This window comes from Coturnix japonica, chromosome 2 (genome assembly GCF_054131305.1).
Source record: "Coturnix japonica strain WE chromosome 2, WE-NBRP24, whole genome shotgun sequence".
In the NCBI taxonomy this organism is placed as follows: domain Eukaryota; kingdom Metazoa; phylum Chordata; class Aves; order Galliformes; family Phasianidae; genus Coturnix; species Coturnix japonica.
This window is the reverse complement of record NC_140664.1, coordinates 3,595,367-3,611,602: the sequence shown is the minus strand read 5'-3', so window position 1 is coordinate 3,611,602 and position 16,236 is coordinate 3,595,367. Positions and strand designations below refer to the sequence as shown.

The following is a 16,236-nucleotide window of genomic DNA, read 5'->3' as shown; positions in this document are numbered from 1 at the left end:
GAAAGGCACAATTCAATTCTTCTACCCTGGACCATATGCACAATCCTACAAGCTCCTCTGCATCAATTCTACAGCTGTGCTTTCTGAACAGTGAATGGGGCAAAGCAAAGGTTGGGATGATCCTTTTTGGTGGCAGCCCTCAGTTCAAACAAAACCAACTCTGAAAGCAGAGCAAGGCTCCTAAATATTATACAGGTTCATAAACAAGAACAGATTTTCAAACAAACTCAATATACAGCAAATAGAAAATTTAAGGTTACCTACAGCATTTGAAGCTCAAAGCACTTTAGCAATTAAATATAGACTTATGGTCCTAAATTCTTAGTACTAACACAAAATTAAAGCTTTTTTTTTCCAAAGCCCTGTAGGAATATCCAGTCTTGTAAAAACAGCAAATTTTACGCTATCTAAATTTGTATTTGGCAATTTCTGTTTGGGACACACAGCAAAACAGAATCACCAAACAAAAATCCAATGAATTATAAAGACAGTGCACAAGAACTGGTAGCACACTCAGGGGAGCTAATCATAGAATGCCCTGGGTTGAAAAGGATCACAGTGATCATCCAGTTTCAACCCCCCTGCTGTGTGTAGGGTCACCAACCACCAGACCAGGCTGTCCAGAGCCACATCCAGCCTGGCCTTGAATGCCTCCTGGGATGGGGCATCCACAACCTCCTTGGGCAAACTGTTCCAGTGTGTCACCACTCTCTACATCTCTCATCTCTAATCTCTTGGTATGTTTTTTCTCCTAGTAAAACAAACTGAAGTTTTAACAGCAAGGTAAGCTCTAGGCTCACTTGAAAAGTAAGCAAACATCTGAAAGAAAACATGAGTGTTACATCACTGTTATGAAGTTAATCACTCTGCTTCTTTATAATAAATATTTTTTAAGATATTTTTAACTTGTGTTGAGATATACATCAGTGTTGCAAGCTGTTATTTGATGATGACACCAAAGAGTTTTACCCATCTGTTTAAAAATATGGACTGAATGAAAGGTATTATAAACAACTTCAAGAAGAACTTAAGGAGTCTCGATAGTAAAGTGGTGTCACACTGTTCTTTGGAAAACTAAATCATTTGTCATGCTTGTTCATGGAACAGCGCTTACGAATGTGACAAATGACTTGGCTCGTTCACCTCCCTACTGTAATTTAATGAAGTTCATTCATAAGCATCATCGTGACACTGCAGAGCGCTGCATGGTTTTTAAGACATTGCTCATACCTGTCCTGAAATTAAAAGGGTCCTCATAGCCAATCTAAATAAATAAAATGTTTCCTATTAAATACATAAATATTTCCTGTTACACACTTAACACTCCAGAGAGGAACACACAATGAGAATGCAGAACGTAATTAATATACACATTTGGCATCATTTCTAGGAATTAGAGGGGAAAAATAAATAAATTGAGGCATTAACAGTGACTTGGAGTGCTCTCTACAAGAGATAACCAACCTCCATAACCCACGGACAGAGCCACACTTTAAGAGACTACTCAAGTCAGCTAAGACTGAGACTTCATCTGCTCAGAGATATAAAAGCCAGGCCCACTTGGGCAAGGCTCTGTAGGCTCTTTATGGAGAAGGACATGCTATAACATTCCCTAAAGAACCCTCACAGTAAAGCATGGATTCCAGGAGTTACTCTGTTTTCAAGGCCCTTGGTACGTTTAGATGAGTAGGCCAATTTGAACTTCATGAAATCTGAACACATTTATTAAATGTCAGTGCATTACCTCCATAATAATTCACCCTTTATTTTAAAATGCTCTTTAAAATTCCTTCTTTGTGATTTTTCCATTTAACAGAGCCCATAATTTTTAGAAGAGTAACACCAGTAAGAAACCCACCCATATGTATCTGCAAATCAATTTCTGAATTGATGATTGAAAAAACGCCTTTCAAGTTCTTAAGAAATTGAACAAAGTAGGGATAATATTACCTTAATACTTTATATTATACCACAAAGAGAGAAAGGAAGTGTAAATTTATATCAACCTCTCACAGTTCATTCAGAGGAAAGCCACAAAACATCATTGCTTTTGATCATTCTTTTTATCGTCTTCCTTTGCAAATTAATGAACATAAAAAGCAGTGCCTCCTGCTTATAAGAATCAAGACACAGACACCACCAGCAGTATCAGATTGACTTTTTTTTCCAATATCCAGTAGTGGACTATCAATGACTTCAAAGCTTCTCCTCAGCAGACTCATTTCCCATGCTGTATAGCAGCCACTGAACACATTCACTGGCCAAAGCAAGCATGTGATGTAGTCATTTAAATCAAACTGAATGGACAGTTTTGAAAACCTATGAGCTTTCTTTGCATCATGCCAGAACTCCCATTGCAAACACATGCAATACCACATCCCTGTGCGTTTGAAACAGATCTCCCCTTTTCAATTCCAGTTTAGCAGAAAGCACTGGTTGCACAGCCTGGAAAGTACAATGTTCATTGGCTAATGTCCAAGACAGACTGCTTTTTTTAATACTAAAATATGTATAAAATTGATTACTGTAATATGCGTTAACTGCTATATGGATGTAAGAATTGCATATTGCACGTTAGTAACACACAGACTAGAAAACATATTACCGTCCCCACTAATTTCATCTGCAGATCCAGGTGGCATGCAAGGAGAGAGAAAAACAGGGGGAGAGAGAAGGGACAGAGAAAGGGAGGGGAAAATATACTATTAAATTCATGAGTAATCCAAAAGTATTCAGATTGCAGTTATCTTATATACCTGACTCAAGAGAAACCAGAAAAGTAGCGGAATTTAAGACTTCTCACCTAAAACCCAAGGGACAAAGATACGTTCTGAGAAGCTTGTATGATGAAACGGACTTAATGACTTTTAAACACAACATTACAGAAAATCTGAATGTGGAAGTGGAATTGGTTGTTTTAATGCATAAGGAAATACCAAATCCTGTTGTTCTTTAATCCTTTGCTACTGACTGGATCTCCTACAGCCAGATGGGTTGTTCCAATTTGGCTCTGGCATGTACACATGTGATCTTTGATAACTAGGGTTGGGGCTGACTATTCTGAAAGGAAACACAATCCTGTGCTATCACAAAAACATAAGTAAGAAATGGAACAATCTAAGCATTAATCATACACAGCGTACTAGTTATAGTGAGCAACTCTACAGGAAAGCTGTTCAATGAGCACCACAGCCTGCATTTCTGTAATGGCCCCATTCCACGCCAATAACTACAGCACAAGCTGATGCATTTTAGATATTACTTATTTAAAATCTGCATGTTAATACTGTAGAAGTAACGCACCTGTTACTTTGATTCTTCTTACCCCTAACAAAGCCAAACTGGTCCAGAACAAGCGCTGAACAAGCACGAAGCCACAAGCATCACTGTATTCAATTAAAAGTGATCCCAGTTGATGCTTACTGTTGCTATTCTACTTCATTCATGAGCATGCTGTATCAGGGGTCCAAGAATGAAGTCAAAAATCCATTAACAGAAAACCCACCAAGAGTATACATGGCCAGAATAGATACAGAAATGAAAACGTTAACGCTTGTAATTGCAGCATGTGATGCTTAAAACAATGCCTCTCATTAAGACGTGGACCAGCAAGTTTGTGACACTGCATGAAGATCCAATTCATAGAGTGAAGGGGTAGAAGAAATTTAATGAGATTATTCTTGGAACTCTGTTTACCTGAGCCTGAAGTAGTTAAAAAAAAAGCAAACATTAACTGAGTTAGTATTTCAGCTTTGGGGTTAATAAGGCAGCCTATACAAAGAGCAGTGCAGTACCCTTAGGTGGCGGCTCATGGGAACAGAAGACGAAAGGGAGAAAGCGTCTAGCTTTCTTTACTTTATGCTGACAGTGATTGACTCCTTTACAAAGAGGCAAGAAAAGGAAAGAGAAAAACAAATTATTTAGAAATAAAAGAATAAGAGGCTGGAGAGAACATTTACAGCGAACGAACATAAAAATAAAGGTTTACATTACAGTTCTGCACATGCAAAATGGATATACGAATGTATTTGAAACTCTGAAGTGCAATCACTTTCCTTCAAATTATTTTCTACAGCAATAAGTTATTCCCATTTCACTTTTAAAAAGTGAGACTAGATTCTGTTAAGACACTGGCTTTGGCCAACTACCTAAACCACCCATTCACAATCCAGAGCTACAGTCCATCCCAGAAGCACAACCTGCTTTCATAAGCTCCCCACTTTAGCTTGTCTCCAATGTGCTGTGCTAAAACTCTAAGTGATGTGGGCAGACTTAAACATGTCATACTGACTTCCCAGACCCTGAGAAAAGAACTTCATACGAAACAATTATTTCACATATCACAGCTACGCAGAATAAGGAAAAAGCACCATTTCTCTTCTCCACTGAAATACAACACTGCATTTCATTAGCAAAGTGCTTAGCAGGAAGAGAGAGATTTCTAAGCAGGAGAGAACACAAGAAAGCCACGACTGACTTCACAAGTGAGAAAGAAGGAAACAGGATGATACTAGGAATCTGAGTATAACTGCTCCTCTTGTTTCTCATCATCTGTTCACTGCTCTCTGCTTTCACCTCTTCCCCCCCCCCTCTATCTCTGGAAGTGGGAGAGGCGATGTAAAATGTGCATCAATCAAAGCACTCCCACCCAGCTGCTGATACTCCCTTTCAAAATCAAGGAGTGAAGTCCAGCTGCCTTGACTGATTGATATAGGCTGCAGGAAGAACTGAGAGCCCAAGCCATGTAGGAGCAGCATGCTGGCCCAACACCAGCTGGAGGGTACAATGTTGAATTTTATGCATGCAAATCTAATGGATAACTTCCTACAATGTAGAATCCCCTCTTTGCTAAGATAGTAAAGGTAAAACACGTGGGTATGATTTATTATTGTACCCAAAACATCACTTTAAAAACTGCCAGGGTGATTCATCAACTGTGAAAACTAATGTGCCACTGAAAGTGACAGAACATCAATCAATGTTAAACACTGAAGGAGATGCAAAGAGGGCAAACTTACAAGTTTGTTCCCAGTATTTATGTGAATGAACACATTAATGGAATCATAGGGATCTATTTTCCTCGTATCACATGTTCTAATACAAGGCTGAGGTAACATTCATAACAAAGCTTCAAACACAGTGCAAACAGAAAGAAGACCTACAGCTGTTTTTAGAGAGTATTGAAATAAGAATAAAGGCATACAATACGCTGCAGTGAAACAGAAGAACAGGTATAAAGTGACTGGAAGCAATGCAAGCTATCTGAAAGGGAAGAGATGCTTCAACTCTTGACCTGCCCACTCGAATTCAAGCCTGAAATGCTGCAGCACTGCTACTCTTATCCGGAAGCAGAAGGTGGCTGAAACCTGACCCACCTTTGTCATAAGAAGCAATCATCAAAATGAAACGGTCTTTTAATTCAGCACATCCTGATGACTGATGATACTCAGACCAACTTGTCTTCTGCGTTTCAAATGTCGTTTGTGACTCACTGTTTTACCGTTTGTGCCACTGTTCTGCTAGATTAAATGAAGAATGCTTTGCCTTAAAACTACTGCATCTTTAGGTTACCTACAGAAGTTGTTCCTCTTGGTAGAATCAATTCTAAGTTCAAAAAAGAATATGCAACTCTTCGTCACATTACAGAAGTGTCTGCTTATATTAAAGAAAATGGATGGCAAAGGAGGAGTGCAGGAGGGGGAAGAGCTTTAAGCAACGATGGAGAGTGTTGAAATCAACACAGCACGTTCCCAGGCACTGACAGAGAGCTCATCACAGTTCATTCTGGTCTCACTGTGCATGAAAAGAAGCATTTTAGTGAGTTTAAACTACAAAGAGATAACACCTGCCTAGTCAACTGTGATGAGAAGCCTAACACTATAATTTATCATCATTAGGGGTATTTTAAAGCATATTATCTTATTAATAATCAGAATAGCTGGGTGAGTAATGCAAGTACCTCCTTTTTGGAGACTAATGTCTTGCCAAAGGTTTGTAAGGGTAATCTGCCAAAAAAAATAAACCTCGGGCTCAAATGCTTCTCAGTCCTGTGGCCACGAAGCAGAGCTACAGCTGTACAGACTTTATATTCCTCTAATTACTTGATAATTAGAATGTGTAACTACGCAATTTACGCTAACAGCGCCAGTCCTCAGAAAAACGAGCTGTCAAACATGACATAATTGAGCCAACAGACAGAAGTCGTAAGCAGTCAAGATAACAGTTTTTTATCTTAATTAATTGCATACAATTTTCAACAGCGTCTTTTTCTATTGATAAAATGAGCACGCTTCCAAAAAAATCTGCTTTACAACCTTGGGCAAAAACACCTTTTTACCCTTCCAACTTATTAAAAAGGAACTGAGAAACGTTAAGTCCTAGACAAGAAACTCTTTCAGAAATAAGCACAGCACAGACTTTCATTTTTAGTACAGAACTATGAGACAGGGCACGAACAGTGCTTTGAAAGTAGAAGTGATTCACATCTTTCTTCCCATCCTTGCTCACAGCATTGCTTGTGATTAGCCCTCACCATTAACAGAATTTCTGGTCACCTGGTATGCTGACACTGTCTTTATTAAGAACATTCATAATTGCTGTGATAGTGGTATTTCCCTAATAAAGGGTCTGACCAAGAATCTGTTGCTTAGATGGCTTAAGGATATATATACTTATTATAATATGTAATTGATGGAGTCAATTATTCTTTTTGGAAGCATGTACATGAGGAAATATGCACATCACCTTATTAAAGCTAATGGCTGCTACTTCAAAACTAACTGCTGGCCTAAGTAAGGTTCTACAGACTAGAGCAGAGCATTTGAATAAAATGCCTACAAACAAAACATCAGGAAACCTGGTCAATAAAATCACATTAAAGTGCTACGCTCCTTCTTACAAATTAGAAGTACTACCTCCACACAGCAAATAATTTAGCCTTACTGTTTCCTGCGTGTGCACTCTTGGCCAAGCAGTAAGAATGCTTTCCTAATGCAAAAGACAGAAGTAGATGGAGAGGGAGATACAACGTGGAACCACCCAACTACAAACTACAACACTACTCACTTCTGATGAGTCAGTCATTTTAACAAAAACACCACACGTACACCAAAGAAATCAAAAATGCAACTCATATTTAACTGGGCTTTTAACTTATATATAAACATGCAGACAAATGTAAAATTACTATTATGATTCAAAAACCTCTTGATTGCACGCAATAAAATATAATGCCTGTTGTAGGAAGTATTAAAGAGGTAAGACAGGATAGAGAAAGCCACAGTGAAACCTGGCTCAGCAACACACGGCCATTGGGGAACATTCCTTGGCTCCCAGGTTCAGCAATTTGCTGCTCGAGATTCCTGGAACCAACTTCACCCTTCACTAGTTTGAAGAGGTCTTTATTTAAAGCTAAAAAAATATATATTTATAAACCTTCAGTCTCTGTATGACTTGGAATATTAAAAGGCTTGGAAAGAACAGGTTTTCATTTCACTAGACCAGAAAGACTTCAAGGTGGATTAATACATAATTCAAACAGCAAGACAAGGTGTCTTTCATTAATAAGCTCATTTTCAACCCTGTAAAGCTTCAAATGCCTGCACTGTTAGACCACCAAATCATGTTCCACATCAGCATTCAGCTATTGCTTGGTTCCAAATTGTGGTAGGGAACTCACTTAGAAATTTTCCTTTAGAAGTAAGGGGATAAATGCCATAAATACATCTGAATGCAAGATTCTCCTTCAGAATAACTTGCTTATGATTTTTACTATTTAGTGTTAGCACTGGGAGAGGTCTAAATAAAGAACAGCAATCTCACTGCAACAAAGAGCTGAGTTAATTTATGGTTTAAACTGTCAAAGGCACGAATGATACTACAGCTGTCAGAAAGTCACAAAAGATCGTCTTATTTGAAGTCCTTAGCTCTGAGGCATCTAAATGTCACCACAGAGAAAAGCTCTTATTCTCCAAACCAAGATAGCATCATCCACAGCTGGCTTTGCACTGGATGCTGTCAGCTGTCAGACTCTGCTGACCTGTAACTCTCGGGTTAGCTGAACATAATGTACATCTGTTGCCTCTGTTGTTCTGTATGATGTATCAGTTACATGTGACAACAGGAGGGGGACTCCTTCACATCTACATGAAGCACTGCCTCATTCCTAACTAGTGGATTCCTTAGGGTACACTGCAATTCCCAAGGAGAAATTGCTATCACTCAACTTTAGGGCTTCAATTCAATATCTTGACATCCACAGCGCACTTAATAGTAACGTGGGGGCAAAATGGAACCGAAACAGAAACAAAAAGAGGATTTCAGTATTCTCTGTGCCTTTCTTGAGAAGAGCAAACCCTTGAGACTGAATGATAAATGCAGTAGTTTTCATCATTCCAGTATTATGTCAGTGTTTCCAATGGCTTGAAACTTGGTATAAGACACAAGCACAATGTTTTCAACATGGAAAGATAGAAAACCTTACAACAAAAGAAAAATACATTATTGGTTTTGTTTGGAGCTGCAGCCTTCCTCTAAGTTAAGGATGGCCATTACACAGGATGACAGTAATGGTTGTTGAGGTCTGTGGCCAAACACTACAAATCTATATGGATGTGCCGCAATCTTAGTAACACTTCCACACTGCAAATCTCCTTTATAGATAGTATGTATAAGTACTTAACAATGCATTTCCTACTAAGACATTGAATCAATCCCTCAACTGAATTTATTGGGAGCCTGTAAAATAAAAATGTTCTCTCTGGAGGATGAGAACTTAAAAACAAAACATAGTAACTAACAGAAATGTTAGAAGCCTGCAAGCTATATAAACAGCACATACTACATTACGTGCTCATCCTTCAATTAGCTTGTGGTTGTCAACAGCAAAAATTTAAGTGCTTTGATCTAAACGGCAGCTACAAGAGATTAGCTATTAAGTTTCTTCTTTCAGAAGCGATGATTGATATTTAATGGCTTATTTTCACTTTTCAAAGCTACTCCTTCATAATTAACTTATCCTCAGGTAATCTAAGACGGATAGCTAAGGTGACGAGTGGCCTAAGTGGAAATACTGACAGTCAGCCTTGCCTTCACGTATCTTTCCCCACACAGACGTGGCTGTTCTCATAAGCAACACTACACAGAAGGATAGCTGGAAAAGTTTCTCCTTATGAATCCAATTGCAAAGTCAACACAGCTATGGCCTTGGGAAAATCAACAGCCACGGAGTAAGAAGTGAGCTAACTGTGAGCAAAAATCTGTCTAAACATCTGCTAGCTGTAAAAATAAACTTGCATTTTTTTTCAGAGCCTTACCTGATACAGAGACTGTGTGCGACCTTACTCCTTGCTTCTCATTGTTGGCCAGCCTGTAAAACAGAGGTTTGAATCGCTGAATGCTGTACATTCTTCACGGTCACATACACTGTGAATTCATCCTAACAGGGCACCTACTGTAATTAGCAGGGCCAATCCATTTTCCACAGTGACACATTTTGAGGGGGAGAAAAGTCAGAAAGGAATCTACCACTTCAAATCCAGCTGGGGGAGTGAGAGTGGAGAAAACGCGTTACCAGTTTAATTAGAAAGCAACTTGGCAACAACAGAACAAACCTCAAGAAAAGCAAGAGAAACAAAAGTGTCTTATAGCTTTAAAGTTAAGCAGCGCAAGTCTAAATATTGCCACTGTGCACAATTTGACGGTCTCTCAACTTTCTGTATTCAATACTGCAAACAGAAATTATGAATTGAGTTTCTGTCTGTAAGCTGATTTATTTTTATGGAGCAATTTTACATTGATTTGCCTACCATGTAAATCAAGAAAAGCAATTATGATTAAACTTCTTTTTAGCTCTAAAAGTTGATTACTAACAAAGTTCAATGAATTCTTCCAGTAACTTATTCCACATACATGTGTGTATACAACCATAGTTTTAATGCTATGAGAGGAGTTTCTACTTCAAACTGTACTTTATCCTAGAAGTGTAAATTCTGTAATTAAAAGGTTATTCTGCTTTTCTGTTTATTCAAGTAAAAGTCTTCATCTCCAGTGTGAGTGCACACTGGTTACCAATCTTACTGCTTCCTGCCTTGACTTTTATTTGATTTTCCTCCCTGTATTTTATCCCTTCTCTTTCTGCACTGTGAGCAATCTACCACCTGGCTAGTGAGGGCTGCAGCAGGACCTGTGAAGGCAGTGTATCCAAGAGGTCTTTTTCTTGCTGAATCAGGAATAGATCATGTTCCAGACTGCATTCAGTGGCTTAAAAAGGAATAACAAAAATGACAGGCTCACTCTAGGATTTAAAGAAGAAACAGAATGAGGTGGCTGGATCAGAGAAGTTCCTGATCCCCAAAAGGAAAAACAAAGACGACACAATAAACTGCAGAATTTCTTACAGCCTTTCAGCCATTATCTCTGGCTACAGGATACTGCTTGATACAGCTCAGGGAAAACAAGGACTCATTAGATGCAAGTACCTCGGATAAAGTGTCACCTTTAAACCACTTGAAGAAAAAGAAATCACATCTATTTGCCAGATATAGATTAAGATTTTCAACACATTTATAACTATTGTTGCATATGAATGTTGATACGTTACTACATTGAAAAAAAAAAAAGAGATTAAAAACGGTTTGCTCCATGAACGATACTCTTTACTAGGCTTGAACCTGGAGATTCCAACTCAGACTGACTCCATTATGGAAATATAATGTGAAAAAAAGAGACAGAAAATATTTATGATAATAAGACAATTTCTGTATTTTGCATAAGCCATGAGGCAGACAAGTAGGAAAACCAACATTGCAGACTGACCTACAGAGAGGCTGAGGAGATAACGCACAGACTGCTATGCACCATTCCTGCAATTAAATCTACTCATGGATTCAAAATAAACAGCCTGAATCCCAGTCAAGCTTTGTCCAAAACACCCGACTTCAGTTACTGTCAAGTATCATCGATGCATTATGCTTTTTCTTCCCTCAAATTTTATTTGTGGTATCGTTATAGCTTAATGCTGCTGTCAGTCATTTATGCCCCATGGTTCCAAGTGACTGCCTGCTATTTGTCCTAGAATCCAAAGGCAACAATAGAAATTAAGCATGTATAGAAAGTGACAAGCGTCACTTAAACAGAACTATTTTTGAACTACATATATGTAAAAAGAAAGTATTAAAACTCACTTTGGTATTGATGGTAAAGCTCTTTCACCTTCTGTGTAAAGAAGAAAACAGAATTAAAATTACATTTCAGTTTCCAAATGACCTCTCTCAATGTCCAATATATACAAGGCTGAAACAAGTAATCACAATCTTCCAGGGAAATCGTGTTGACTCATAAGACCATTCAATACTTAGAACACCAACACAGCTCCCTCCAACCAGCAATGCACACATTCTGGTAAAGTCTTATCTGAGAATAATTAAGTATACAGAATGTGAGACTCTTCTTTTAGTCACAATAAATAATTCTGATAAATCACCTGCAAAAGGTATGACAGAATCTCATCTCTCTACTGACCAATACTTCCCTCATTTCCAAGACATGCTAACTGTATACACAATATACATGTAAATACAGAGTACAAATATATATATATTAATATACCGTATACGCACATAAAGACTGAATTCAATGCAGACTTCCAAACAAGACTATTGATATAAATCATTATTGTACACATCATATAATATTAACTTCACATTTGGTTGAAATTATACACCAGTAATGCCTAGAAGCCAGAGATGAGGTTGTCTCCTTATAAACTATCTTCAAATCCTCTGCCATTCTTTCTTTGATAATGGCCCTGAGTATAAAAGCCTGGACAGGAATCGAGCATTCTGTCTCATATCATGAGACTTATTACACATGTGGAGAAGGAGAATGGGGAAATCACTAATCTTTTAGTAGAACACCAACAATTTGAAGTAGATTTAAGTGTGCAGGGAAGGAGAGAAAGAAGACAATTAAAATAAGCATCTTCTTCCAAATCACTCAAGCACTGATAAAACAACCTGAGAGAAAATGGAAGAGTGTGGCCTTGGGCTGCACATCCTCCTCCCTCCTTACAAAAGAAGAACACATCCTCCAGATCCAGCTACAAAGCTACGGAGTTTGGAGACTGGAGCAAAAAGAGACAGGGTCATTTTTAATTAAAAGTGTAGAAAGGCTGAAGGGTCCACCACAAAGTGCAGAAAGGACCCTCATCTCAGGGTCAGATGAGGTTGATGCAAAGGAAGATAAAGGAAAGAAGTGAAACAAAGAGCTGTAACTTTTGGAGATGGCACAGTAGCTTTGCAAAGCATTTGAGCAAGCACCTTGGAACTGGAGGGTGGATGAAGAACAGTAGGTTCATTCAAGAAGCATCAGGCAGAACAGGACACAAACATATTGTAAAATATTAGAGGAAATGATAACACCATGAAAAGGAAAGAAAAGTCAAAGATTCAGGAAGGTACTGAGGAGTGGCAGGTATAACAGCAAAAGCCTGAAGGTCACAGCCTGGCACCAAAAGGATCGGAGATTAGGAGTTATCCAACAGAGATCAGAATAGGCACAAGAGGGATTCACACTAGATGGAAATAGACAAAAGACATCAAGCGTGGAGAAACAGGCATAAGAGTCCTGCCCAGCTCCATGCAGTCCTCCCTAGGATTGGGAATAACACTCAGAAGCTTAAATGCCAGCTGGTATCTCCTGATACTTCCACCAGCTGTTAGTCTGTGTAAGCATCCTGTATTCCAGCCTGCATAACTTGGTAGTTACGATGCTGCTGGTTACTCCAACACCTCTCCTACGTTTGGCAATGAATTTAATGGTGAATCACGTGTTACTTATATAACAGACCTGCAGTATTTTAAAGGCTTGGGAAATGAATGCAGAACTCCGTGTTAAAAAGAGCCACAGTGAATTGCAAAGTTAATCTTTGATTTTTTAACACAAGAAAGCTGGAGTACAATTAATGAACTGCTAACTATCTATCCTTGATATTGAAAAGGCAATTCAAATGCGTATTAATTACACACTATTCAAAACTTCTAAAGATGGAATTTTTCATTTCCTCTTTTGTGTGTTTGTGGAACATATCAGTATCATATTTCAGGACCTGAGAAACAATTCTGTAACACAACAGGACTCAAGTGCTTTGTTCAAAGATTTCAACTGCAGACAAGATTGTTTCTCTCTCCCCTACATAGAATCCAAACCTTCTACAATGAGAGAAATACAATACAGGTGGCAACTGACAGCATAAGCTGGAGTCACTTGCTACATATCAAAAAAAGATCTAAGAGAAATAAATACAAAATCTAACTTCACAGGGCAATATTAAATTTCTTTAAACTTATCTCCCACTCTGCTGCAACTGCCACCTTCACTTACTGAACAGCATCTCACTGGTGTGAAAAAGAAAGCAAGGATCATATCGTAACATCTCTCAACAAAATCCTGATTCTACTTGGCAAGAAACCCATTTAGGGATTTTATGAGATAAGGAGAATGTGAATGGAGGTGGAATTACATAGATAGCAAGTAATAACATGGAGGGATACGGGATTGATCTCAGATTAAACAAGCATTTCATAAGACTTTGGAGTTTGTGGTTTGATTAGCATTCTGTCAGTACATTTATGTTTTCTTGACCGTTTGCTTTCAAGAAAGCTGCTGCATTTTTAACTTCAGCCACAGAAAGCTGGGACATTAAAAAGCAGAGCACAGCAGACAACAGGAAGAACCAGCAGCTCTAAAATGGGCAAGACATAAATGGCAGAAAAACTGCTCTAAACACAAAAATATGACGCTGGAATAAAGAACTGTGATGGAAATGGAGAAAGGCAGTGTGCATAAAATGCCACCTGGTGCAGTACAGCATTCAGCTCTGGAGCCCCCAGTGTGACACTGACCTGTTGGAGCAGACAGATCTAGCCAGCCATGAGGTTGATCAGAGAGATGGAGCACCTTTCCTATAGAGACAGGCTGAGAGAGTTGGGGTTGTTCACATTGGAAAAGAAAAAGCTCCAGGAAGATTTTATAGTGGTCCTCCAGTATCTAAAATGAGTCTACAGAAAAGGTGAAGAGGGGCTCTTTATCAGAGAGTGTAGCGATAAGAGCGGAGATAACAGCTTTGAACTAAAAGAAAGAAGAGTCAGATGAGATTTAAGGAAGAAGTTATTTTCTGTGAGGGTGTGAGGCACTGGAACAGGTTGCTCAGAGCAGCAGTGGATCTGCAGAAGCGTTCAGATCAGGCTGGGTGGATATTTGGCCAAAAGGAACTAGTGGGAGGTGTCTGTGCCCATAGCAGGGGGTTGCACTGGATGATCTTTAAGGTCCCTTCAAACCCAAAGAAACTGGATCACTAGCAGACAGCAGGACAAATTATATCACAAAAACATGGGTTTCTGACAGTAATTAAGATAAATTAGAATGAAACTTGCCATGAGCATACCTATTTAGAATAAAGACAGAATGAGAAAGTGCATGGAAGGAAAAAAAACACACCTGTACGATATAGAGCTGCTCTATTATGTTTCTGATGTGTTTCAAAGCTTACTGTGGGAAGCATTTGGGAGCACAGATCATGGTGGGGATAGCTCTACTATAACACTTCTGTATAGTAAACTGAGTGTTGATATGATATTTGAAAAGAAGAAACCTCAGAAAGAAAAGTAGTTTTTTAACTGGAAGGATTCTGTTAATGTTCTCATTAGGAGGAATGTTCCAAAGTGCTATATAACATTCCTTCAAGTGAATCATTGTTTGTCTGCCCTCTGTTAATATATACAGTAATATAGATACTGTGCAAATAAGTAAACCTCCTCTATCACATGCATTGATTTATTTTGCAGTAGTGCCCACAGGCAAACCACAGTGCACAGCATAGCTGTACCTAGCACAGTGTGACAAAAAAAACATAGAAATCTTGCCTTTAAAAGTGCTTAGTGAGTCTAGAAGGCATAACAGCTGAATAATAAGCAAGTCAGATCAGAGGGATTAAGGAAACAGAAAGAGGTGAAAATAAAGCACATCAGTTTTCATTGCCACTTGTAGCAGCAGTAAGCTAAGCCCTGTTAACTCTGTTAGTCTTACATGGCAGTTGCTTATATGCACCATGGAACAGGTTACGTTATCAAGGACACAGCAGATTTTGGTTGGGAGCTTTTCCCTCAATTGTGCAAGAGCAGCATAGAGGAAAATAGAGAAGGGTTTGGCAGAGAAATGGGGAAGAGATGTGCATGGATCATAATCAGTGACAGAATGAACAGCAGTGGAAATCATGAATTGGATAAATAGAGCTAAGACTTCAGGAAGACCTTAACTGCCGGTGGAAATCAGCATTTATAGGCACATAAGAAATGGAAGCCACTCCAGTTGTGAAGAAACAAGTTGATAACTGCAGTGCTCTGTTTAGTTTCTGCTACCGAATTGCTGAAATAATATCAGTGCAAAAATGGCAAGAACTGTCTACTACAGTCAAAGCTGACACATCGCCAGTCCATTGGTGGTACTGGAAGGAAAGTTTTGGTAAGCGAATAATGAAAGATTGTAAGAAATCCCAAATCATGATTTTTCAGAGAAGGTAAGAAATTGTGAGTATTCTTCACATAAAAACAGGCATAATAGATGATTTCTAATCAGCTACAGAGCAGGGAAAACCAGTAGTACAAGAAAGGAAAAATGTGGTTTTAAGAAACACTTATATTCAGAATGTAGAGATTCTAGACTGGCTTTATGTATATTCTTGTAAGACGAATAGGGAAGGAGGAAATAGTTTATTGTTTTAGAAACCAGAAATGCTGGATGAATTTCCTTAAGCAAGGATAAGTACAAAAGGACAGACAGGACTGGATATATTTCAATAATCGAAACTGGTGGAAACTAGAAGATGATCTACTGAAATTTAATTAAATTATCTATTTGCATCTAGCTGTATCCACAACCTTATCTCAATGCTTCCAGCTTGTAGTATGCTATAAAAACAACTACCCATCAACAACTTAAAATCCATATTTTGCTTTAGTTCTGTTCAACGAGAAAGGCTCACAAGACCTCTCTTGAAGTTTAAATAATAGAGAGATTCTGAGTACCTGTGAATAGAATATTGATTTTCAAAAATGACAGCTAATTTTACCTGAATGCATTCTAACCAACATCTCCTGAATTTCTGCTTGGATATTGGTGTATCATTTCAAGATAACAGATCCTTGTTAAGAGTGTATCTAATTTTCAATGGAGAGACAC

At 38.4% G+C, this 16,236-nt stretch overlaps 1 protein-coding gene across 23 annotated transcripts in view; it reads right to left on the bottom strand.

Annotated features, from left to right (window-relative positions):
* Positions 1-16,236, bottom strand: part of PTK2 (protein tyrosine kinase 2) — a 151,238-nt gene that overhangs the window by 40,469 nt on the left and 94,533 nt on the right. For 18 of the 23 annotated variants that reach the window (XM_085539299.1, XM_085539296.1, XM_085539291.1 and 15 more), the window contains 2 exons: positions 11,184-11,214; positions 9,315-9,367 (listed from right to left, as the gene is read on the bottom strand). In XM_085539299.1, the coding sequence (XP_085395425.1) occupies positions 9,315-9,367; positions 11,184-11,214 (84 nt within the window). Of the gene's footprint in view, positions 1-2,605; positions 2,624-3,794; positions 3,879-9,314; positions 9,368-11,183; positions 11,215-16,236 lie in introns of all 23 variants that reach the window. The other 5 variants (XM_015856383.3, XM_032442923.2, XM_085539283.1 and 2 more) reach the window with 2 other exon arrangements.